The following is a 25,342-nucleotide window of genomic DNA, read 5'->3' on the forward strand; positions in this document are numbered from 1 at the left end:
AAGACTTTTTATCTTTAGATTATTTAAAAGTTAATTTTAAATAATTTAACTAAATAAATAAATAATTATTTTAAAATTAACTTAGAAATTAAAAGTAGTGAACTAAATTAAATCAATAGTCATCTAAATTTTTAGAATTAAATTTATGTACATTATATTTACATTTTAATTATTTTTCGACGTATATTAATATAAATGTCCAATGTAATAGATCATCCCATTAGAGTTGGAGCTTATATTAAAAAAAAAAAAAAAAAAAATTGCAGGTGGCAGCAGAGATAGCGACTCATGATCATCCAGCGCATAGTAAGCAGCAAAGGTTTTAACTTGGTAGAAGCGTGACTCATCCACCTACCTACTATATAACTCCATTCATGTCATTCTCACTCTCACTCTCCTCCTGCTTTAGAGCATCAGCGTCATCTGCGCTCTTCTCACGCTAACCTAGTCCCCTTCTCTTCAATCTCTCTCTCGCTCGAATCCAATGTCTTCTTATAAGGCCCTAGACGCCATCTCCGTCTCCGATATTGAAGCTCTCGGCATATCTTCCAAACTAGCGGACAAGCTCTACAAAGATGTCGCCAATATTATCGCTAATTACGGTGCTTCCACTCCCCAAACATGGACCCATATCTCCAAACACGTCCTTAATCCTGACCTACCTTTTTCCCTTCATCAGATGATGTTCTATGCCTGCTACAAGGACTTCGGCTCCGATCCGGCTGCTTGGTGTCCTGACCCGTAAACTCAACCTCTCTCCCCTCTCTTCTTTTATTTATTTTGTGAAAAGAATCATTTTTTGAAATCAATGAGGAATTATTTATTCTTTAAAAGTTTGAATTTTGTTACTTTTTGCTTGGATTGAATAGGAAGACTGCAGCATTGACAAATGTAGGCCAACTTTTAGAGAGGCGTGGAAAAGAGTTTCTGGGTTCGCTCTATGTGGATCCCATATCGAGTTTCTCTGCTTTTCAGGAATTTTCTGTTTCCAACCCTGAGGTAGGAATTGCTTTTATAATGATCATTAGTTGCATTTATATAGTGTAGTTTTCTTTTCTATCTTTGCTATATATATATATATATATATATATATATATATATATATATATATATATATATTATTTGTGCCAATTTGAGTTTCTTCTGATTTTTTCCTACCCTTTGGCTAATCAGGTTTATTGGAAAACTGTGCTGGATGAAATGAGCATATCATTTTCAGTGCCTCCCCAATGTATTTTACTTGAAAATCCAGAAAGCCCAGGTGGGCAATGGCTTCCTGGAGCATATGTCAATCCTGCAAGGAATTGCTTGAGCTTGAATCGTGAAAGAACTTTGGATGATAGGGTAATAACATGGCGTGATGAAGGAAGTGATGATCTGCCTTTAAGCAGCATGACACTTGGCGAATTGCGCACTGAGGTTTGGTATGCTGATTTTCATCTCATAAATTTCGTCCATTATGCTAGTCTAAATTTTATTCTCTTTCTTTATTCATTGGTCAGTTACATAATGGAGAGTGGCCCTTCCACCATCAAGTATAGGGAAGTCAATCGATTAAAATCTCATCACATCTTGAAGATAGACTGCATTGTGCCGCATTGCTTGCCAATGTACTTATAGGATTTATGGCATATGCTGTTAAGTTGCTTGTCTTGCATGTCATGTAAATGTAATGATGCTGTCATCATATATGTTTCTGTATTTATTGGTCTGGATGAAGCAAAATAGCATAAAAAGATTCATGTGGTTAATCCTGTTTATTTGAGATTAAGCCTTCCAGCTGAATTATATTAGTATTTTGTTGTTTATGATTAATCAATATTTGCTGAAACATAGTTCTTTCTATATTATAATTACAGGTATAGTTCATTCTATATTATAATTAGAGGTAATGTTGTTGTTATTGTTGTTTTAATTAACTTTATTTTTTTACTGAACTGAACTGTGTGAGAAGTTTGAGATTAGCCATTTCATGATGCAGTTCATTCATTTTGTGAGAATTATGCTTTTGGGTGCTCTGGAAGCATAGCATTTCTATACTGTAATGATGTTGATCCACTCTTTCCCTCTCCTCCACCACCCAACCCACCCCACCCCACCCCACCCCTTGAATTATGAATTTAGAAGATGAATTTCACGTACTTTAATCAAGTATAAAGCAAGATTCTTTTTTGCACTACGACTTGCAGGTTAGTTGCATATGCACTCAACACACTGGGTTTGGACAGAGGATCTGCAATTGCCATTGATATGCCAATGAATGTCAAGTCTGTGGTCATCTACCTGGCCATTGTTCTGGCAGGATATGCAGTTGTATCTATTGCTGATAGTTTTGCTTCACCGGAGATATCAACAAGGCTTAAAATTTCAGAAGCAAAAGCCATATTTACTCAGGTTATTATTTCTGACCTCTTGTTGAATTATGAAGCCTCAGTTGTTAAAATTTTCATTGTTATACTGTTATTGTGTGTTTGGGTGATGTGTTATTCTATAGTCTTCATATGTGTTATCGTACAACATAAAAATGCACCCTCAACATATTCTATTATAATTACATCTGTGTGCAGTAAATTAAATCTATGGTTGGTACTTATAATGAGTATGATTTGTTTTAGTCCTTCTCCACTTTTTAAGTAATATACCAACAGTTGGGATGATAAAATGTCTTTAGTGGAGTCTACTGTGATGATTTTACTAACTCTGTTTTTGACAAAAAAATTTAGTAAGAATTTGTGTCTAATCTTACTCAAATAATAATGGATAGTGATAACCATATGAAAGAACTTAGGAGGGACTAAAATCATTGCTCTACGCAGGACAGTACAAGGATCATGAACACACTGACACTGTTTGACTTTGTAATCAGTGGAGCCATTTAGTGATATCACTCATTTATATCATCAAAAAGATACTGTTATAATTTCAAATTACTCATTGAGACAGTAAACCTTTGAGGGTTTATGAATCTAGTCAAGGAAAAATTGTTTACCTTTCTTGGTTCATGTGTATGAAATGAAACTTCAGTAGGAAATGACACTAAGTTCTCACTGTTGGTATATATCTGAGCCAACAGCTGATAATTTGGCTTTTTGGGTCCATGAATGTGCTGCTGAAGAACAGATTGAATAGTACTACGTTGTTGATGATCCATTCAGTGGGACTTCCTTAATGTTAGATTCTCTTCTCTGAGTTCTATACTATTGTATCAGTCCAAATGCGTTAGCCTTTTTCCTCTCTTTCTCTACCTGGGCTGCTGGTATTAATAATTTAAGTGTATGATGAGGTCGTATTTTAAAGATGATAGAAGCTCAGAGTAAGAATATATTCTCTTCTTCTTTTCTATTGTTATAATTATGTAACCCTTATCAACCTCTGGGTGATCTGCTTTGTTTTTTTTTTTTTTTTTGGATAAATTATGATTTAGTCTCTGAGTTAGTCCTCATATTTTTAAAAATACATGATTTAGTCCATAAGTTTTGCTTCTGTCTTGTAATATGGTCTCTCCATCTATCTCACTTAGCATATTTCAGTATATTCCGCCAGTCAAACAAGTAAAAGGGGAGAGAAATTCTTTTATTCCTATTATACCCCCTTCCTCTCTCTCTCTATCTTCTGCCCATTTCTGCCCATTTCAAGCTCTCAACAATTGACTTGCCCTCCTTTCACACTTAATCTTCAAATTTACATGGTTTTGCGTGGTTAATTTATAATTTATAATAACATAAACCATATTTACCTAATAGCAAGTTGCAACAATGCAACATAAAAATCAATTTATAATACCATAATCCAATTATAATAATAGATATTAATAATTTTGATAACATAGTCATAAACTCAATTACAATATTTCTAATAATTTACAATAAGACCTAATAGCAATCAGCAATAAGAAAATGAACCCAATTTAAATCAATCATAAATCTAAAAGGTAATAACTAATAAGAAATTTAGAGTAATGGAATTAGCATCTCAAGTCTCAACAAATGGACATCACATGCCAAATTGTCAACATTCTTTCACATTTACACTAAACAAAATCACAAATTTAGACAATAAAAAAAAAAAACAAAAACAGCATATGGCATATGAACATGGCAGAAGAGGGAAAAAAAAGGCATAGCTGCTGGGACTTGGACGAATCAGAGAGAGAGAGAGAGAGAGAGAGAGAGAGAGAGGTAGGCAAATGGGAGGCTTCGAGCATGGCAGAGAAAAAAAAGTGCAGTAGTGCACTGATGAAACAGAGAGAGAGAGAGAGAGAAAGAGAGAGAGAGAAGAAGAAGAAGAAGAAGAAGAAGAAGAAGAAGAAGAAACAAGCAAAATTAAAACATACTTGGCTGGAGCTACTGGAAATCACAGGTTTGGGCTTTCTTCTTCTTCTTCTTGTTTTTCTCCTCCTCTTCTTCTTCTTCTTCTTCTTCTTCTTCTTCTCTTTCTTTGGTATTGCCAACAGGCTTTTAAAAGAAACCCTAGAATCTCCCTTTTTTTTTTTTTTTAATTTCCTGCGCCTTGCCTGTGCGCCTCGATGATGTGTAGTGCCTTTCTTCCCTTCAGGCGATGCCTGTTGTGCCTGGTGTGCCCTAGCGCGCCTTTGATAACAGTGCTGTTGTTCCTTCACAAAGTCTCCAATCATATAGTCATTGTTTCAACTTTCAAGCCATGTTACTGGTGCTTGTGCAGCCTGTGAGCGATCATCCTCCTCCCTGATCTCGATTTTGAGAAATCCCCACTCTGCAAGCAATACCCACTCTTGATTTCGATGGATCGAAAATGCAATCTCAAGAGGAATGGACCAGGAACTGAACTTCTGCTATAGAAAACAATTTCAAAGAGTCATTGTTAGTGCCAAAAGAACCCAAATTTTTAATCTGTAAATTAAAGAAAACAGAAAAAAGGACACTAAGCCCAAAATGCTAGTATTTGCGGGAAAGGATTGGGTAGAGGGTGGGAATAGATTTTTAAAGGTGGAAGTGAGGATATATGGGAAATGTTTTATAAGAATGGAAGAGAGAGAAAGGATTGGGTGGAGAAATGGCTTATAGGAATTAAAGAAAAAAGAACACTAAGCCCAAAATGCTCGTATTTGTGGGAAAGGATTGGGTAGGGGTGGGAATGGATTTTAAAAGGTGGAAGTGAGGATATAATATATATGGGAAATGGCTTCTAAGAATGGAAGAGAGAGAGTGCAGTTTCTAGAGGGAGGAAGGTGAAGGGAGATAGAGAAGGGTGTTTTAGTTTTTCATATCACACTAACGGCTAAAATAGACAGAGGGACCAAAATGTAGTTGGAATCAAAAGTGAGGAACTTAAAAAAGTATTTCTGTAAATATGAGGACCAAGTAATTAATTATGCTATAATCTAAGAACTAAATAGTAATTTGCCCTTTTCTAATGTTACCATTATTGTATTATTTTTACTTTTTCCTCATTCCAACCTATGTTTCTTGCATGGTCATTGGATTCTACGAACTTTTTTTCTCAGGATCTTATAATTCGTGGTGACAAAAGTATTCCCTTATACAGGTGAAGTTCTGATTACCCTGTAGTCAGATAGTTAAGTATTTAGTCTGTGTGTGTGTGTGTGTGTGTCAGCTTCTCACAATATAACTTCAATTCTGCAGTAGAGTTGTGGATGCTCAATCACCTATGGCAATTGTTATTCCTACAAAAGGTTCTAGCTTCAGCATGAAATTGCGAGGTGGAGACATTTCTTGGCATGATTTCCTAGAAAGAGTTGAGAATATAAGGTATTTCTTCTTCTACTCTCAATGTTTGATTGATTTTATAGGACCAATCCAAATCTATGGTTGTCCGTAGTTCCCCCTTGCCCCTTCCTTTTTTTCCCTATCTTTTTAAGTTCATCTTTTTAACTTCAACTAGGAATAATGTGTAGCGTGCTTTTTGAGTCTCACATTCAAACATCTTGACGATGTATGTTTTTATATTTGTTCAATAATTTTGATGAGATGAATGATATTTGTTTCATTCAAGGAATAATATGTGTGATACTTGGTGAAAAAGGCATCAATGTTTAGAAGCATTGAATTCATGGGTAACAGTTTTTGCTTTCTGAAACTCTTAGAAACACAAAATGATCTTACAAATAAAATAATCCTTTTATAGGAGCTATCTTGTTTCATTTAATATTCCTGCCTGGGGTGATGGAGAAGTAATTTATGTAATGTTGAAATAATTCTTTTTGAACTTTGCATGAACTTCTTGTGTTCTATAAGTATTTGTTCATTTAGCCTGGGCCAATTATAATTATACATATAATTTTTCAAAGTATATATCTAAGAGTTGCATAATTAGTTATTTTAGTTTGAAATCACTATTAGTCATAAATTTGATGTTGTTATTGCATCTGCTCATCTTTAGCATATACCCTGCAGAGGAGATGAATTTGCTGCTGTAGAACAACCAATAGAAGCATTTACAAACATCCTCTTCTCATCTGGAACTACAGGTAACTTACAGTTTAAGAATTATGCTCCTTAAACTATCTATCTTGGCTCTATTGTTTGATTCATATATCCAAAATTATCTTTGCTGGACTGAGCAAGATTAGATCTTTATCTTTGATGGCAATCTTATGCAACAAAGATGAAATAAGTTCCTGAAATTTTGTTTGAAGCTCTTCAAATCATCTAGGGCCGTTTATGTCATCTAACTAAAACCCATCATACAACAACATCACTTTTGTGGATATCCATGTCGTATTTTTTTGATTTTATTTTTCTTTTCCTCTGTTGTAGGGGATCCGAAGGCAATTCCATGGACCAATGCTACCCCTTTCAAAGCTGCTGCAGATGCATGGTGCCACATGGATATCCGCAGAGGTGATGTTGTTGCTTGGCCCACTAACCTTGGGTGGATGATGGGTCCTTGGCTTGTATATGCGTCACTATTAAATGGGGCTTGCATAGCTTTATATAATGGATCGCCCCTAGGTTCTGGCTTTGCCAAGTTTGTACAGGTGAAAATTCAATATGCCACTTTACTATTTCCTCTTCCCAGTCTTTGTTGTCATGTGACCTTTGGTTTAACCCCATGGTGCTCTGTATATTCTTATTTCACATGTTGGACGGTCCAGAACAACAAGACTCAAGGGCTATTGCATTGCTCTTCTTAGACAATGGCCTGGAAAATTTTTGAAAATGGATTTCTTTTATCCTTGTGAGTTTAAAAGTACTCAAGTTTCAGCCATGTGAGTTGGAATGGATTTCATTTTAGAAAACATCTTTCAATTATAAGGTTGATACTTTGTGATCCAAAGGTCATGGGTTTGAGTCATGGAAACAGCCTCTCCGCAAAAAGCAGGGAGAGGACTGTGTATGATGGATGACTGTCGCCTGAACCTCACTAAGTGGAGAGACTCATGGTTTTGGGTATCCTTTACTTGCTGTTAAATCTTTCCCATCAATCTATGGTAACCTGCCCTGGTTATCTATTGTTCTTTATTTGTAATAATTGTATGGATTAATCTTCCTCCCTGAGCTTTACTTCACTTTATCAATTTTATATGCACTTTTCTTCTTCAATTTAGTGAACTTCCGTTTTCCAAATTCTGAGAGAGAGAGAGAGAGATTGTACACTTGATGTAATTGAACCTGCTGTTGCATCCTTTGGTATCTTAACTGGAGCCCTTGCTTTGAAGAGCCTCCTCTTAAATTAGATATTGTTTCTGTGATTATCATACATGCCAAATATCACATGACTGGGTGGTGTTAGCTACTTTTTCCCCTCTTTTACCAGGCCAAATTATATTGAGAGAAAGAATATTGTTCTAATTTTTCAAGTAAGCATAATGGCCATGGACAGGACACTTGGTAGTGGGATGGCAAAATATAAATCTCTTAAAAGTCATTATACATGTTCTCCACTTTCATGTATCAGTCTTGTTTCATTTAAATCTTTGGGCTTCGAATACAACAGGACTTTAGAAGAGTGTTTTCCCTTTAGGAGGCTAAAGTAAAATTTGCTACTGTCTAAATATATCTTCTAGGCATTTGAGAATTTTTTGAAGTTCATATCAATTCCTCATTAAATTTGATCAGGATGCTAAAGTAACAATGTTGGGTGTGATCCCAAGTATTGTCCGGACATGGAAAAGTGCAAATTCCACGGCCGGCTATGATTGGTCTGCTATTCGGTAAGTTGGCAAGTTTCTAGATGTTACCCTTTGCCCTGTTTGTTCTCCTTATTGAAAGGTGCCATAAGCGAATCGCATTTACATATGTTTTGCTGTTTCCTTGAAAGGTTATATGTGTACTTGGATTTTGCACTTCATACTGACTCAAGACGTAATTATGTTTGTCAAATCTGGTAGTTGCTTTGGCTCCACTGGTGAAGCATCTAATGTAGACGAATACTTGTGGTTGATGGGAAGAGCTCACTACAAGCCTATTATCGAATATTGTGGTGGTACAGAGATTGGAGGTGGATTTGTTTCAGGGTCTTTATTGCAGCCTCAGTCATTGGCTGCTTTTAGCACACCAGCAATGGGCTGCAGCTTGTTTATTCTTGGTGATGATGGCCATCCATTTGTAAGCACTATTTGGACTTTCGAATGGTAGAAAAGATTAATCTTTGTCAATTATACTGAAAATGCGATGGTTGAACAAATATATGCTTGGGTTGCAATCGTGTTTTGTAGGGAACTCATCTTCTTTTTTTTCTTTTTTTTTTTTTTAATACCTACTAGGATTTTGAAATCCATGCATATGTATAATGCCATCATCTACTGATATTTAATTCTCTGGTCATGCATGCTTATTGAGTGCGTTTTGTAGTCAGTGTCCTAATGGACAAATATGTTCTTTCCTGCTAAATGTAAGCTACTGCACAAGCCACTTTTGTAATCTTTGAGCTGATTTGTAAGAGTTTGCATTCCATCAGAGCAGTATGACTTCAAATTTGCATTATGGCGTGCTTAAGAAATTTTTTGAAATCATGTTGAGGCAAAACTTGATATTTATTAGGAATTAAAAAAATATATATATCTTGTCTGCTTATGAATTGACTTCTTAGAAGAATTAATACTATATTTTCTTTTTTATTTTTCTAAATTTATTAACTTTGTAGTAAATTATGCCTGAACAACTAATTCCAAGATGACAAAATTCCTGTGAAACTATGAGTTCACTATGATTTTCTCACTGCAATTCACTAATTTCTCCTACAGACAATTTGCTTATTCATTGTTTCATCGTCTTGAGTACAGCCACATAATGTACCAGTTATGGGTGAGCTGGCACTTGGTCCCCTCATGTTTGGAGCTTCAAGTTCACTGCTGAATGCAAATCACTATAATGTTTATTATAAGGGAATGCCAGTTTGGAATGGAAAGGTAAGTGCTTTCCCTGTGCACCTTTGTACTAGTTTGTTGACTAAGCATTTCAGAGTCTTCAGACATTGATATTGCCTACTCAGATTCTTCGAAGGCATGGGGATGTTTTTGAGCATACGTCTAGGGGATACTATCGTGCACATGGTCGTGCAGATGATACAATGAATCTTGGGGGCATCAAGGTATGCATTTTGCCTCAACAGCTTTGATCTTTGTATAGGAATGCAGTGTCATGAAGAGACGCACTCGATCTTAATCTCCTATCAAATGTAGAAAAATGGAAATGTTCCTTCTTTCTGTCAAAATTTAAGGTGAATCTAGTTTGCCATGGATGGTAGAGATAAGAAGTGAAATCCACATGTAGGTCTGACAAGTGTTTATATCTATGGTTTGCGGTGAATGGAGTCCAAATAAGAATTTCTCCTTTCCTCAACCAAAAGCCTCTAGATCTAGAGTGAACTCATCAAGAATATTCTTTGGATTCTGTTTCATCTGCCTTTTCTTTGTCTCCTTGATTGACAAGCTGTCTCTTTCCAACAAAGCTCCATTCTAAGAAACCTTTGCTTAATAAACCGATTCTCTCGTTCCTGTGTTACACAACTGATGGTTATGCTTTAAGTATTGGTGCTAGGACTGAATATCAGCCCCAGGCATCGTATATCAGTCTCTAGGGGACACTATGCTGCAATTATTTCCAAGTAGTTAAGGAACACTGTGCGGCAATTATTTCCAAGTAGTTAATTTTTTAATAAATCGTATGTGAAATGCTTAACCTTCATGTCAATTTGTGGAGGAGTGAAATCATGTATGAGATGGTTTGGTAAGAAGCAAATTGTAAATTTGTTGTTAGTGCGGATCTGATTATATGGAAAATAGGGGGTAGACCCGTTCATTTAATTTTCTCATAATTATTTTTTGTTGTTTACCTTTTCAAGAACCGGTTGTGTTTAACCTGCTGGCACAATTTGGTAAAGATGAAATGTTTATGAAGCTTCAACTGCACGTTTATCTGAACCAGATGGAAATCTATCTGTGGTTCTCAAACCAATCTTGTAACTTCCAATTCTGTTTGGGCAGGTTAGTTCTGTTGAAATCGAACGCATTTGTAATGCAGTTGATAGCAGCATCCTTGAAACAGCCGCCATTGGTGTACCACCTCCTCAAGGGGGACCTGAGCGATTGGTAATCGCTGTTGTATTCAACGATCCGGATAACTCAACCACAGATTTGGAACAGTTGAGGAAGTCTTTCAATTCAGCTGTGCAGAAGAAACTAAATCCTTTATTCAGGGTATTCCTTTTTTCCTGATTTCTCCTCTGAACACACCTCTGATTTCTGACCTTCCATTTAATCATTGGGTATTTGGGAATTCACATCTTTGTATGTACGATGCTTAAATGTGCAGGTTTCTCATGTGGTAGCTCTCCCTTCTCTTCCAAGGACAGCAACAAACAAGGTGATGAGAAGGATTTTGAGACAGCAATTTGTTCAACAAGAGCAAAATTCTAAACTATAAAACTTGTAGTTGATGAAATCACTACAAAATCCCCATTCTACTTATATCTTGTATGAGGATCCTATCATCCATAGCCATAAAATATACTTGTAGTTGATGAAATCACTACAAAATCCCCATTCTACTTATATCTTGTATAAGGATCCTATCATCCATAGCCATAGGAATTCCTTTTACTTGAAATTGAAATTCTGTATTAAATTAGTCTTCAATATGAGTAAATAGAATTGTAGAGAGTAGGATAGCAAACAATTTCACTTTGACGGCTCAGCAATAAATTCAAGGGCTAAATAATGTGTCAATCCGTACAGAATAAAAACACAATTACTTATTCTTTACAGTTTCTGAATCTCTAAATTTTAGAGCTTATATAATTGATTATGTTTGGTAGAGTAATGTAATATGATTGATTATCCAATGAAATTTAAGTTTTAATATAATGTAATTGTCATTATATTATTGTGTTTGATTGTAAAATAAAAATATGATTAATGTAATGTAAAATTTTTGTTAATAATAATGATTGAAATGTTTGGTGATCGAGTGCTAGTGGTAGCCAAGTGGTGATAGTGGTGGAGTTAAGCGGTGGTGATAGGGTGGTGACAACAAGGTGAGGCTAATGGTGATGGTAATGATGGTTAGGTAGTGATGGTATAATAAATAAAAAAAAATTAAAATTAAAATAAATTATCATGATTATATTAATTTTTATACATAATAATCATTATATTATAAATGTAATTGTCGTTTCATTGTATCAAAATTTTTTTTATTTGTATTATTATACAACGTAATCACAACTTTAATTACTTTACTTTTACGATCATGCTAAGTTACATAACTCGCTCATACTCACATATTTATTTTAAATATACAAGTTTGTTAGAGAGTATTAAAAAATAATTTAAAATTAAATATATAAATTTTAATAATAATAAAATAATAATTTTTAAATTATTTTTTTCAATGGTATCTAAAATAATATTTCTTCTTAAAAACCTGTTGTCACGACCCAACCTATGGGCCGGACTGGCACTAGGACCTGGGCCAGTCTAAAGCCCCCGAGGCCCCTAGTAACCCTACCTATTCCTTAACCCAACTCTAAGGCCCATTTGGGCTCAATTTCAAGAATTCAACCGAACAGAGTCCGGCCATAAAATGGACCTTTCAACGGGGAGTTTTTGACTCACCTGACCTGTAAACACATTATATAATCAATTGGGGAGCTCAGCTCACCCTACACATACTCAAATGTCATAAAAATAAATGGGAGCTCAGCTCCCTCATCTAGTCCATCAACATGCATAAAAAAAAATAAGTTTACAGGTCTAAAATAACAATTTATATTACAGACCCAAATCAAATAATTATTTCTAACACATGCGGAAATTCTAAGAGTTAACAGGTTTATACAAAAATAAATAAACGACCTGCGAGGGAGAAAGCAGGTTAACTTCAAAAATATCCTCCTGTGGCCTGAAAAAATATTGAACAAGAGTGAGCGTTCGACTCAGAGAGTAAAATATCAATTTCAACCATAATCTCTATAACTATCTAAAACTAATGCACCCTGTAGAGTGAAATGCAACATCAGCAATAATTTCACATCATAACAGCAAAAAGGTAATTTGGAGCACTCACATATCCAGTAATATCAATCATAATATATGTGAGCTGATCCCCTATACAGCTCTCTTAAATCCAACCTGTGCCAGCGAATAATTCAGCTCGGACTTCCACTTAATAACCAAATCGGGGTCCCAGCGAAAAACTCAAGCCGTGTCTACCCCGAAGGACCGGGTCCCAACGAAGATCTCAAGCCGTGTCTACCCGTCCTATCCATAGTCCACACCACATCACACGCACGCCAACGCACGCACACTGCTCCAAATTACTACAACAACATCCATGGCACATTAACAGTTGTGAATGCAACATAAAACGTGCATAGAGTTTAACTACATAGATATATACATATAAGTGATGCATGGGCATGCTTGAACATATAATAATATTGAAATTACAATTAAAATTAATATTTTACTCACAGACTTGACAACAGTCACTGTGGGGGCTGGGCGGAGGAAGAATGTTGTCTCGGCTCACCTGACAATTACATTACAATTATTTAATACAATTGACTCAATACAAATGAAGAAAAGACCAAATACGTCCTAAGTCGTATCGAAAATCTGGCAGAGTCTCCCCTATACTTAGGACCTACCCAACCTGCAAAAGAGCTCAAAACACACTTCTATATTCACAACCCATATATCCACAACTCAATCACATCACACAGCCCCTCTTGGGCCCATCAAATCAGTCATCCATCACAATATGTAAAATTTCAATTTAGTCCTTATAATTGATCATTCTCGCAAAAACTGCCCAAATAAGCTCTAAAGATTCTAAAACTTTGCCCCGCGGTCCTTCGCAATATTACTAGGTTATTGCAAAAAGAATCATAATTTTCTGAGCTATCACGAATATTTTATGGATTTTTAATCTCATTTAAGCACTAGAAAATTATAAAAAAGTAAAGTTCGGGTTTACCTATGCCGATTCTGACTACGGGGACGCGCTCGGGACGTCTGACAATAGTGGGGTAGTCAAAACCTCGATCTAATTCGGAGATTTTTTCGATAGCCGGTCTGTCTGGCCGAAAATTCATAAACCCGGACAACTATTGAATTTCCGCCAATTGAAGATACCTACACGAAGCCCACAATACGGGGGTTAGTACATAAATTTTACGAAATTTTCTAAACTTATTAAATGCTCGGAAAAACACTGCGAAGTTCCGTGGGACCCATCGAAAAACGGTGTCGAAAAATTTCGAAATTTATATTGCCGCGAATCTCTCGATGAGTGGAGCGCTCTGGTACTCTCGGTTTTCTCGTGGGGTTCACGGTTTGCGAGAAATCTAGCCCAAAAGTCAAAATGGGCTAAAATTTCCCGGAAAAAAATTGGACAAACCGCTCGATGGATTTCGGTGTTTCTTGGTGTCTATGGAAAGCTCTCGACGAGTAGATAGATTTAGACACAAGACCTGGTCCGATTGATGGCCGGATCGGCCGAATTTCGGCTGGGAAGGCGAAGGGTCGCACGCGCATCGCGTCACTTCGTGTGACGCTTGCCGGCCACAGCGCGCCGCGAGCTAAGGCGCTTGGGGTTGCGCTGCGGCCGGGTGGCGGAGAGGTGGTCGAGTGGCCGGCAGTGGAGGAGAGAGAAAACAGGAGAGAAAGGGAGGAAGGTTGGGACGCGCGCGGGGAGACGAAAAAGGAAGAAGAAAGGCCGGTCCTATTCGACCGGTCTGATTCGGTCTGGTCCGATTCGGCTGGTTCGATTCAGAATATAAAATTTTAAATTTTTACTCTGCCTTGGGATAAAAAACGAGGTCCAAAAATTCTGAAAAAATTCTAAAAAACTCAGAAAAATTCGTAGACTCCAAATATATTTTTTGTTTTACCACGTGGTCTTTAAATTAATTTTTAAAAATCATCAAATTTTTATATTTTCGGAAAATCAAATCCAATTTCGAAAATCCAAAAAATTTTAAATAATTTCTTAAAATTTAAATAAAAATAAAAATATTAATATTACTCACAAAATAATACATTTAAAATTTGGAGTGTTACACCAGTTTTGACCTTTCAACCTCGATACCAAATAGAGTTTCAATTAACAATCACCTTGTTTCGTTTCTTAGCTCATCTACAATAAAATTCATGATCATGCCAATCCAAGAATCCACACCCCATAATGAAATTACAAAGCATGTAAAGAATCAAACTTCATAAAACTTCCCGAAAGCAAAATACCCATAAAAAAAGCCTGAAATTTTCACTTATACAACTTCAAATTCCCAATTACCTTATATTTTAGATAATCATAAAATTATCCTGTCTTAAAATTTATTTGGTATTAATGATAGAACTGTTATCGAGAAAATTAATTTTTTAGATATACTAATTGGAGGGCATTAAAAAATAATTTAAAATTAAATTTAATAAATTTTAATTATCAAAATACTAAAATAAAAAAATAAATTTTCTCAAACTATTTTTTCTCAATAATATTTGAAATAATAATTTTATTTAAAAATATAATTTCGAACCTCTAAACGTAGTACCAAACAAACACGTAAAATTTACTCACGACAACAGTAATAGACGAGATCCCCTTCATAATCATATTTAACACATTTTTTTTTAATAAATTACAGTTAGCTTTTAACCCTATTAAGTTAGGTCTGTTTGACCCCAAGAAGGCTCATAAAGCACTCTTAATAAGAATTTTCCCATCATATTTAGCATATTTTAAAATATTTTTTACCTTTGTCCCGGCAATTAGCCAAATAATTTAATTATTAATAGTCGGATTTTTTTTTTTGAAAGGAATTAATAGAAGCCACTTCTGACTTCTGAAAAAACTTTACACCTAAATATTTTATTATTAGAAATATGAGATTAAATAACCATATAATATAAAAAAAAATATTTTTCTAAATATTAAATAAATAAAATTTATACAAATTAAAAAAATTGAAGATAAAAAAAGTGGTTGGGGCCCACTGTTTTTCTGGGTGCAATGTAGGCAAATGCAAAATCCTTGCAGAGCCGTCCCTTCCCTTTAGCTTCTGCAGCTGCCCGAGCTGGAACGTTCATAGATAGGGAGAGCTGCGATTGTTACCAAGTCAGAAAATTGCAATTAGGGTTTTTATCTGAAAATTTTGTTATCTATGGCTTCCTTTATCCTCTCTAACCCTACTATTTCCTCTCCTTTCCTCCCCCAGAAACTGTAAGCTCTCTCTCTCTCTCTCTCTCTCTCTCTCTCTCCAATTCTTTGGTTTCCTTGAGGTTGCCTTTGTGATTATTCAATTAGAAATTGCGAATTTTTCTTCTAGTTTTTGTTTCTGTTGGTTGCTTTTGTTGTTACTAATTTGAAAATTTTGCTATTGAGCTTGTTTTCCCTCCTTTTCTTTTTTGTGTGTGTTTGCGCAGCACTAAACATGAGCAAATTACTAGAAATGCGACAACACTTTATAGCCCTATTTCAAGAAACACTAGAACCCTTTTAAGCGTTAAGTGTGCAGTGGATGCACCTTATGAAGGTATGGCTTCTTTCTCTTGTTACTTTATTTATAATTCTGAGCTTCTTTTATTACTTGAGCATTCTTCAGTTTGAATCGTTTAGTTTTGCGTCGATAATAAACAGCAAAGGGAAAACATGGGTACAAAGAATTTGGCCCCCCAAAATGTAGAATCAAGGATGGGGATGAAAATTCATTTTCATTGTTTCTTATTTGATAGTGAATTAGTGATTAAAGGAACGAATCATTTAACAAATTTGATTGGCCAATCCCCCCATCCCCCCAAAAAAAAGAAAAAAAGTTTGGATGAACCATGTTTTAACTTATAAGTGAACTTCTTTTACTCGATCAATGTATGAAGGGTTATTCTGTATCTATTGGAAGTTGATTTAAAGATGAGTCTATATTGCAGGTTTTACTACCTAGTTATGATTTATATTGTGTGCATTTATTCATGGAGATGGGGGGGTATACGTTTATTTGGAGAAGTTGGTTCCTTAGTGACCTTGTTGGATGCATAATTCTTTTGGTTGGGTGTGGTGTGAAAATGTTTTTTGCCATGAAGCTAAAAGAATTCTAAGAAAGTTCTTCTGTGTAATCATCAATAACTGAATCCATACTAGAATTGAGAAGATATTAGCCTCAGCTGTTAGCATTCCCTCCCATGTTGTCCTTTCATTTCTCTCATCATTGTTTCAACACATTTGGATTGGAGCGGTCTTTGCAAATATAGCAAAGCGTAGTACTATATTGTTGTTTCAAAAGAAAGAAATGATAGCAACTAAAGTTTTATCACCTCATGCAGACAGTGGCGGATCCAGATTTTCTTTTTCTCTGGAGTCAACATATAAAAAATACGAATGTTAAAAATAAAAAATTTTCAATTGAATTTCAAGTGTTGGAAGCTAAATATCTAGAAATGAGTAGCATAAAATTAAGCTAATTTAATCAATTTTGTAATGTCAAAATAAGAGAAAAACTAGCCAAATTCAAACAAGAATTAACCCCTCATTTTCTATCATGCATCCGACACTGCATGCAGAAGAGAAAAAGTTGATTTTCCTTGGGCCTCTTCACCTATATTGTCATGCATTAAGATCAAAAGAATAGAACAATACTTTGAGTATCAGCACAAGTACTTCTGCTAAGAATTAATGGGTAATTTGGCCAGCATATCATATCTCATTTTGACATTCCTAAAGAGCTGTATAGGCATGTGTGCTTTTATATGATTGCATGTGCATTTGGATGTGGATGTGATTGTATACATGTACCTTTCTTCTTCATAGAACCAAAAAAAATGGTCATAGGTCCAATAGACATGTTCTCTCCATCTATGCCAATGAAACTTTATCATTTTAATGTAAAATTATGCAAATTGTGCCTCACGAGGAGTACTGCACCAGTTCCTGGGTTGGCCACTTATCATGAATTTTTTTTTGGTGATGTTATTTGACCTATTTTATTTTCTTTTTCATTAAATTGACATCTCTCAACTGATTATTTCCCCATTGTTTGGCTGCTTCTGCTACTGTGAAGCAATATGCTGGAAGTGCAATAGTAATGGATAGAACTACAGTTCTAGCAATTAATTTTCAATCTATATGATGTAGAAAATTATCTCAATCTATGGAGGTATGGTAAATTTCAATTGAATATTTGTGAAAAAAAATGAATCTTTATTTTAGGACAAAATCCATAATTTTTGTCTTTCTGTTATGCAATTAAGCTTCTCCCCCTCAACCCCCCAACACCACACCACCCCGACCCCACATCCCCCCCCCACCCCCCCCCCCCCCCCCAAAACTCACTCTTTTCCCCTTTCCCCCATTATTGTTATTGTTGTTGTTGTTGTTGTTTCTGGTAAGAACTAAGATTTTTATTGGTTATTCTATGGACTGTTTCTCCTAGTAAATGTTGCAGCTCATTCCTCATTTTTCTGTTGTTTTGAATCTCTCCAATTTTGACTGCGAAAACTAACTTCTTAAATATGTTGTTCTTCGGTTTAGGTAATATCCCAAAGTTTCCTCGAATGAGTGTTTGGGATCCTTATAAGTGTCTTGGTATCAGTCCATATGCTTCTGAGGAGGAAATTTGGTCATCACGGAATTTTCTCTTAGAACAATATGCTGGACATGAGAGAAGTGAAGAATCGATAGAGGCTGCTTTTGAGAAGCTGTTGATGACCAGCTTTAAAGAAAGGAAGAAAACAAAAATTAATTTGAAAACCAGGCTAAAAAAGAAAGTGGAAGAGTCTCCACCTTGGGTTAAGGCTTTACTCAATTTTGTGGAACTTCCTCCAGTTGAAGTTATTTTTAGAAGATTATTCCTCTTTGCATTCATGGGTGGCTGGAGTATCATGAATTCTGCTGAAGGTGGACCTGCTTTTCAGGTTTGTCCTAAATTTATTGTCTTTGTTATGATTGTTTCACAAGTGACCTTTTATGTAAACATCTGTCATGTGGTGAAGGCACAGTATTCTCGTGAAGTTAAAGTAGGACAGATTTCAAGTCAGTTTACACACTTTGAAGAGTGCTGTGAATAGTAACCCATGAACAGTAGCAACAAAGAATTTAGGCTTCACACCTAAAGTTTGATTTGATAGATATCACACCTAGGATATAATTGTATCACACGTGGATTTAAATTGCAGTAGTGGATAATGGAAATAGGCCTATGCAAATTTTTCAAAAAAAAATTTACAAAGTTCATAAAATGAATGGATATTTAATTATGTAAGTAAAATTAAGATACACAAGTAAATAATAAGTATATATATATATATATATATATATATCAAATAAAGACATTAAATCCATCAAACTAGTATAAAACATAATTTTCTTCAAAAAAAAAAGGGCAAATAATTTGCCCTTCGCAAAATGTGGATGTAGATTGCTCTCGTTCACTTCAAATAGATCTCCATAAACTAGAAACGAAAGATTAAAATGAGCTGGCTGCCACTTTTGAACCAAAAAAAAAAAAATAAAGAAAGAAAGAAAGAAACCCATGTGAGTAATAGCCATTACGGAATGGTAAATAACAGCTGTTACACGTGCATTTTTTTCCTTTTGCCTATATATAATGATAGGTAATGGAGCTCTTCAAAACCTTCAAATAATGGCCGTTATGGTACATAATGACCCTGTGACAGAGCCAAGATTTATTTTTAGGTGGGGCCAAAGTAATTCTTAATATGTATCTATATTTATAATTTTTTTTATCCTTAAAAATGCATGTGATATATTAAATGTCAAAATAAACAACATAAACTTAATATTTTAAATCAAGACATCACAAATTGAAATAGGTAAGTAGCCTAGTAAAATATAAAAAATTTTAATTTTAGGGGGCAATTTAATTTTAAAACTACAACAGCATACTAAAATTATATTTTTCACAAAGTTAGGGGGCCAATTTAATTTTAAATCCATAACACCCAGCCCCCCATCCCTCTGTCATTGGTAATGATTGTTATTTGAAACTATGATCACAAAACTTGAGAGAACAATTGCAGGAAATTTTATTGAATGGAAAATGAATTGAAGAGCATTAAAAGTATGAGGCATCTATAGACTCAAAGTAGCACTAAAACTAGTCTTAATCTCCTATAGATTTGGATTCCCAAAGAAACTAGAACTAGTATTTTCCTAAACCAAAAGGACTAAAATTAAGAATTCAAAATAAAAATAGGGACTCCTAAAAAGAACAAAACCAAAATTACCCCTGAAAGTTTCCTGCTTAATGTACATAAAAAATAAGACTACTAAGTACTAAGGCCTAATTAATTTCCTAACTAAGTTGTAGCACTAGGCATAGCTCAATGGTAACTGCATATATGTTGAACCTGCTCCCCATTGCCCCGACACATGTAATAAAAAACAAAGGTTCCTAGCTAAGTTTCTCATCGTTAGACATATATTTTATTTTGTACCTCGCATATAGAAAAACTATACTAGACTGGGATGATGGAATGTCTCACGTGGTGAGATGGACTAAAAAATCTCAATTTCGAGTTGGATTCTGGCATATGAAGCATTATGTATGGGACTTTTTGGTAGTTGGTAATAACACAATCTATATGACAATGTTAAACTTAAGATGATGTTGTTGAGAGCCCTCTAAAACGGAAGAGTCATCATATCAACCAAAATAAAAAATTGTCTAGACTGCTTTTTATTGGCTATTGTTTTCAGCCCTATTCAATTGCTTGCTACAGTTGTCACACTCTGCTGCTTTTTCATGTTTTATCTCTTTTTTTGAAGGATTAGCTCTTGTATGTGTGGGTTTAAATTTATTTACAAATCAACCTCGAATTCAAGTCTGATATTGGATATCACATCAGCTGCTATATCTAGAGTTTGATATTAATGTTGAGATGAATTTAGGTTGTTGACATACTAATTTGAAAGTTCACACACTAGCACATGGATAAATATTTATGCCTTTGAACTTAAATGGTCAACATGTATAATATCTAGTGAACAAACTGTGAGTTTGTAAGTGTTTGTTCATAAAATGCATGGTAATCTCATAATGTTTTTTGGATGACTAATGTGAAATCTCTCATGGTTGGCCGTACAAATGTTGAGTTTGGGTGTAGATGGAGGTTGGATTCTTATGTTTGGGGTAAATTTCACCTATTTCCACTCTACTTAGGACTTAATCTTACAGTAACTAGAATTTAATTTATCACAAAAATACCAAAACTTAATTACCTTTTAGTAAGGTCATTGGAGCCACATGCTGGTTATAAACTTGTCAGAAAACTGATGTGGTAGTCTATGAAAATTTATTTTAATTCAACTAAGAGATGCAAGAATTACCATTGAAGCTAAAGCTGCTTTCTCCTGTCACTCTCTCTCAATAGGGGTTATTATGTGGATTTCTAGCAGGTGGCCATGTCAGGTTTGACAACCATTGATTTAAGTGTATGCTCAGTAACTCTATAACTTCATTGAAATGGAAATTTAAACTTTGGCAATTTTTCTTCAAAGTTGAAGTTCCATCACCATGCTGAAATCAAATTCTAAGTTGAGCAATTATAATTTATGAGTAAAATTAACCCCTTATGTCTGACACTTTTTCACAGAAGTCCTATGTGCGGGTCTGTAGGAGCACACATGATAAGGCTGTTCAAGCATGTGCTTGAGCTCTACCTTGCTGGTTAGAGTTTAAGTTCTTTTGTTTGCCTTTAATATCCTTGAAATCTTTGAAGGAATTGTGACGTAGTGTCTGTGTCGGTCATTTCTTGGATTAATTGGACTGCATCTTGCATGATGAACAACCTAAATGTCACTGTCTGACGTGTTCAAATTTTTATGTGAAACACCCCCCGTTTCTTTAATATGTGTTTTGTTTGAGATGCTCAATCTCCTTTAACATCCCCCTCCTCACACATCCATCCCACTGCTGTGGTAGAAATCGATGCTGCGCATATCCATGTGTCATTTTTATGTGTGCGTTGCTGCGGCAGTGTGGCCTTTATCTGTACTTAATATTTGCTTTTAAATTCAGCGGCGATATTTAGGAATATACGGTAAATAGCTTGCCTCCTTTTCTTTGTTTTAAACTACATTATTTCTTTATGCAGGTGGCAGTGTCTTTGGCAGCTTGCATATATTTCCTCAATGAGAAGACAAAGAACTTGGGCAGAGCTTTCATTATTGGGTGAGTTCATGAATGAAAAGCATGGGAGCTGCGGTTATCTACCAGAACCCTCCTATCTCTCTCTCTCTCTCTCTCTCTCTCTCTCTCTCTCTCTCATGCCCTCTTCACTTTATTTGTTTGTTACTTACGTGCGTCTTACATGCGTTGCAGCCTTGGATCTCTTGCAGCTGGGTGGGTATGCGGCTCAATATTTGTTCCCATGATTCCAACAGTTCTAATACACCCAACTTGGACACTCGAACTCCTGACTTCATTGGTAGCATATCTTTTCATGTTTGTGGCATGTACTTTTCTCAAGTGAACTCACAACTACTTGTCACTAATGCTGGGAATTGTACTCAAGTTAACTGCATTTCTATTTTTATTTTAATTCTCCTGTTCTTTTATAGAATTTGAATGCCATGAAGTTGGGAAATCTATGATGCACCTTTAACCTTATTCTTCTTAAATTGTTTTCATACTAGTGCTTGTTGAAGTGGCAGTATAGTTAAAATTTTATGGTTAGCATTTATATTGTAAGATTGAAAGTTCTGTTGGCATGTTGATCACTTAGATATATCATGGCAAGGATCTGAGAACTCTGGGGGGGTTCCTGTTGGAAGCTCTGCATACTGGTTCATTATTAACATTTATCAGTTAATTAACTGCTATTCACACTGGATCATTTGTGGAAATAAGTCTCTCTCCAAAGGTTGTAAAGAATTTTACATGGTTTTAGATCAAAAGATAAGGATATTTTAGTTCTGATGGATTCACAATTTCTCAACAATATTAATGAGAAATCGCAGAGGTTCTGTAAATAGAGATGGATTCTTTAACTGATAAGTTTCCTCTTATGCTCATCTGGGGCTAAAAAGAAACTGTGCTATGCCTTTTAAATAAATGCTGCTGGTCATATGGGGACAGCCGTTGACTTGAGTATCATGTATGGCCATGGTGCGTTGGGAAACTCCTATTGCTCGCTCGTAGTATGCGACTTCTATGCTTGCTCACAGTATGTGAGATGCAAGATTCTACAATGCTTTAAAGAAAATAGAGTGCGTTTTCATTATCTGCAATTGTTTTTGATAGAGATGATGGCACATGATTTTAAGAGCTCTCAAGTTAAATATGCTCAGATTGAAGCAGCACAATGGATTAATATTACATCTGAGATGCTGATAAGAAAATAATTATTTTAAAAATATTTAATAAATAGTTTTAATTTTGTTTAATTGAATGTATCAACATGGCGGAGCTGGGCTGGAACTTCAATGTTCATCACTGGATGTATCTAATTTAACTAAAATCTCGTTGTGAAAATAAAGCTAATAGAAAAAAAAAATAACAATAAAAAACAATAAATCACACTAATAACAATAACACAAGAATCAATCGTTCAAATTTTGTTAAAAAAATGAAAAATAATAAAAAAAGAAAGCCTAAAACGACATTTTATAGTAGGATGTCAAGGGTAAGCTCTATATCCTTTAAATTTGCCATGAACTTTCTTAGTAGAATTGTTCTTCCTAGCACAGCAACCAATGGAATAGAAAACGATGAGGATAATAGTGATACAAACATTGAATATGGCCAATTGTTTCCACTTATGCCTGATGTTGTCAACCATCCCAGCCTTACATGACTCGCAGTTGTAGCAAAGGGTCTTCTGCTCGTTGCTCCATGTTGTGCAGTCACTATTTGCCACTGCTGGCCCTGCCATTGGCTTGATCCAGAATGTTGCATTCTTATATGTAAATCCACATTCAGTTGGTGGCTTGCAACACCCAGACTGAAAAACATAAAACCATTTTCATTAATTTTAAATTTTTGAGATTTTAATCATCTTAAAATCATAATTCCAACAAATTAAATAGAATCGGATTAATCGGTAGAATTTCAAATAACTATAACTACTGAAATTTCAAATTCATCCGAAGACTGAAACTCGAAATTTGAACAACCAAAGCAAGAGTTTCCAAACCTGTATAGGAGACAGATTCTTCTTGTAAAAACGGGCGACATCTTGTTCAACATCATTTCCAAGAGTCTTGCAGACCCTGGCATCGATCAAACAGTTCCTGATCTGATTCCAGTTCTTGTCATTGACAAAATGGTCCCTTATCCATGTCCTGAAATTCATGATCTTGGTATGCGAAAGCATCTTAGCAGAAGTTTCATTGGTAACAGTGATGGCGAAAATGGTGAAAGCCATGAATCCCAAGATGAGAAGGAACATCACAACCAAGTAAAGGATCAAAAGAAAGTTGATCCTATAGCAAGAACCAATCAACCCTAGCAATGAAACCACAAACAAAGCTGCACCCATTATCATTAACTGGTTTTCTACCCCTTTCTCACATTTAGAATTGCTTCCCAGGTAGAAAAAGAAGCCTGTGCCGATGGCTGCCAGGCCCATGATCAATATAATAACGTTAAAGATTCCTAACACAATGTTGCTCACACGAACCATTGTTGATACTGAATATTATTTGATCTTTTTGGTTGAGGAAACAGATCAGAAATGGTTTTGGTGCATGATTATGAAGAGAGAGATTTAAGAACTCTGGATGATTTTAATTGTTTGTAATCTGTTTGGGAGATGGGAAAAGGAGGAAGAAACGGAGCAAAACACAGCCAAGAAATGGAGGACTATGCTCTCCTGTATGATCTGTTAACAGTTTTTTTGTTCACGTCTATTTCTTCTTCAATCTTCCCAGCAAATTTAACGGTTTATTTCTTTGCTTAAAATGTCCCTCTTTTTTCTATCATATTACACAAATTGCCACTTCTTCATATATTCAGCGCCAGCATTCAACCACTACTGTTGGTCCAATGCCAATATCAATAAAGCCTAGCCCAGTTTAATTCAACGGATATCTCAAAATTTCAAAATGAAACTCAATTAACAATACAAAAATTCTTACTTAAATTCGATCCTTTGTGAATCTAAGACATATTTACTGAAAAAGTTTTAACCAATTTCAACTTTTCATTCAATTAAACTCAAAAGCTTTAATTTAAATTTAATTTAATCTAAAAATTAAAATTTATGAATTAAATTTCTTTATTTTTTGATTTAAATTAAAAATCAAGAATTGAACTTTCCCAATAAGTACAAAGTATAATTGAGCTTTAATTCTATATCTCATGTGTGGTAATTAATTTACACTCCTTAAAATTTAATTCAATTAATAATTAACTTATTATAAAAAAGTTTTCCTAGTCGGATCAATAAGGTAATGAAAAATAATTCAATTTTTTTTATTTCTTATTTTACTTGATTTAGCACCTACTATATAGTATTCCTCTCTATTTTGCGATAAATAAAATATTCAAACTTTTTTTTATCCCTCAGATATTTCATAAAATGAGATTTCTAAAAGCTAGGGGTTATAGTCAATGTTGATTCATCATCTTTAACATCTCTAATTCAGACCTACAACAACTCAATTCAACTCAACTAAGTCTTTATCAAAAAATTTAGGGTCAGCTATATGGATTCGCTTTCTCCACTCTAAACGATTTTGGATTAAATCCTCAGAAATGTATAATGCTTCTATGTCATGTTGTACTATTCTCCTCCAAGTCAATTTAGGTTTACCCCTTTCTATCCTCTAACCTAATGTGCTCTACTTATCTAATGGACCAGGTTTAAGTAAGTTTTTCTTCTTTAAAACACCATCGATCTTTTTTTTTTTTTTAAGATTGAAACTCGAAATTGAAATTTTAAAAT

At 34.9% G+C, this 25,342-nt stretch overlaps 3 protein-coding genes across 5 annotated transcripts; 2 read left to right on the forward strand and 1 right to left on the reverse strand.

Annotated features, from left to right (window-relative positions):
* The first annotated feature begins 323 nt into the window (after nucleotides 1-323).
* LOC110646482 (probable acyl-activating enzyme 17, peroxisomal) lies at nucleotides 324-11,205 on the forward strand. Of its 3 annotated transcripts, XM_058153949.1 has the most exons (15): nucleotides 324-741; nucleotides 870-999; nucleotides 1,174-1,424; nucleotides 2,190-2,394; nucleotides 5,483-5,523; nucleotides 5,622-5,747; nucleotides 6,393-6,466; nucleotides 6,756-6,976; nucleotides 8,058-8,152; nucleotides 8,330-8,546; nucleotides 9,224-9,349; nucleotides 9,433-9,531; nucleotides 10,427-10,639; nucleotides 10,755-10,868; nucleotides 10,949-11,205. In XM_058153949.1, exons 1-14 carry the CDS (start codon nucleotides 485-487, stop codon nucleotides 10,863-10,865), a joined length of 2,166 nt encoding a protein of 721 aa, XP_058009932.1. In that variant the 5' UTR covers nucleotides 324-484; the 3' UTR covers nucleotides 10,866-10,868; nucleotides 10,949-11,205. The 3 variants fall into 3 exon arrangements, with proteins under 3 accessions (XP_058009932.1, XP_021655618.2, XP_021655620.2); XM_021799926.2 differs by having other exon boundaries at nucleotides 325-741; nucleotides 10,755-11,205; XM_021799928.2 differs by having other exon boundaries at nucleotides 608-741; nucleotides 874-999; nucleotides 10,755-11,205.
* Nucleotides 11,206-15,416: 4,211 nt separating this feature from the next.
* On the forward strand, nucleotides 15,417-22,065 carry LOC110646485 (protein CHAPERONE-LIKE PROTEIN OF POR1, chloroplastic). Its single transcript, XM_021799931.2, has 5 exons — nucleotides 15,417-15,665; nucleotides 15,869-15,978; nucleotides 17,967-18,349; nucleotides 21,551-21,627; nucleotides 21,778-22,065. Exons 1-5 carry the CDS (start codon nucleotides 15,607-15,609, stop codon nucleotides 21,926-21,928), a joined length of 780 nt encoding a protein of 259 aa, XP_021655623.2. The 5' UTR covers nucleotides 15,417-15,606; the 3' UTR covers nucleotides 21,929-22,065.
* An 850-nt stretch (nucleotides 22,066-22,915) lies between these two features.
* LOC110646486 (tetraspanin-11) lies at nucleotides 22,916-24,407 on the reverse strand. The gene is made up of 2 exons (XM_021799932.2): nucleotides 23,591-24,407; nucleotides 22,916-23,398 (listed from the first exon to the last, which is right to left on the reverse strand). Exons 1-2 carry the CDS (start codon nucleotides 24,077-24,079, stop codon nucleotides 23,075-23,077), a joined length of 813 nt encoding a protein of 270 aa, XP_021655624.2. The 5' UTR covers nucleotides 24,080-24,407; the 3' UTR covers nucleotides 22,916-23,074.
* Between the last annotated feature and the right edge of the window lie 935 nt (nucleotides 24,408-25,342).

Source organism: Hevea brasiliensis, chromosome 9 (assembly GCF_030052815.1).
Source record: "Hevea brasiliensis isolate MT/VB/25A 57/8 chromosome 9, ASM3005281v1, whole genome shotgun sequence".
Lineage (NCBI taxonomy): Eukaryota > Viridiplantae > Streptophyta > Magnoliopsida > Malpighiales > Euphorbiaceae > Hevea > Hevea brasiliensis.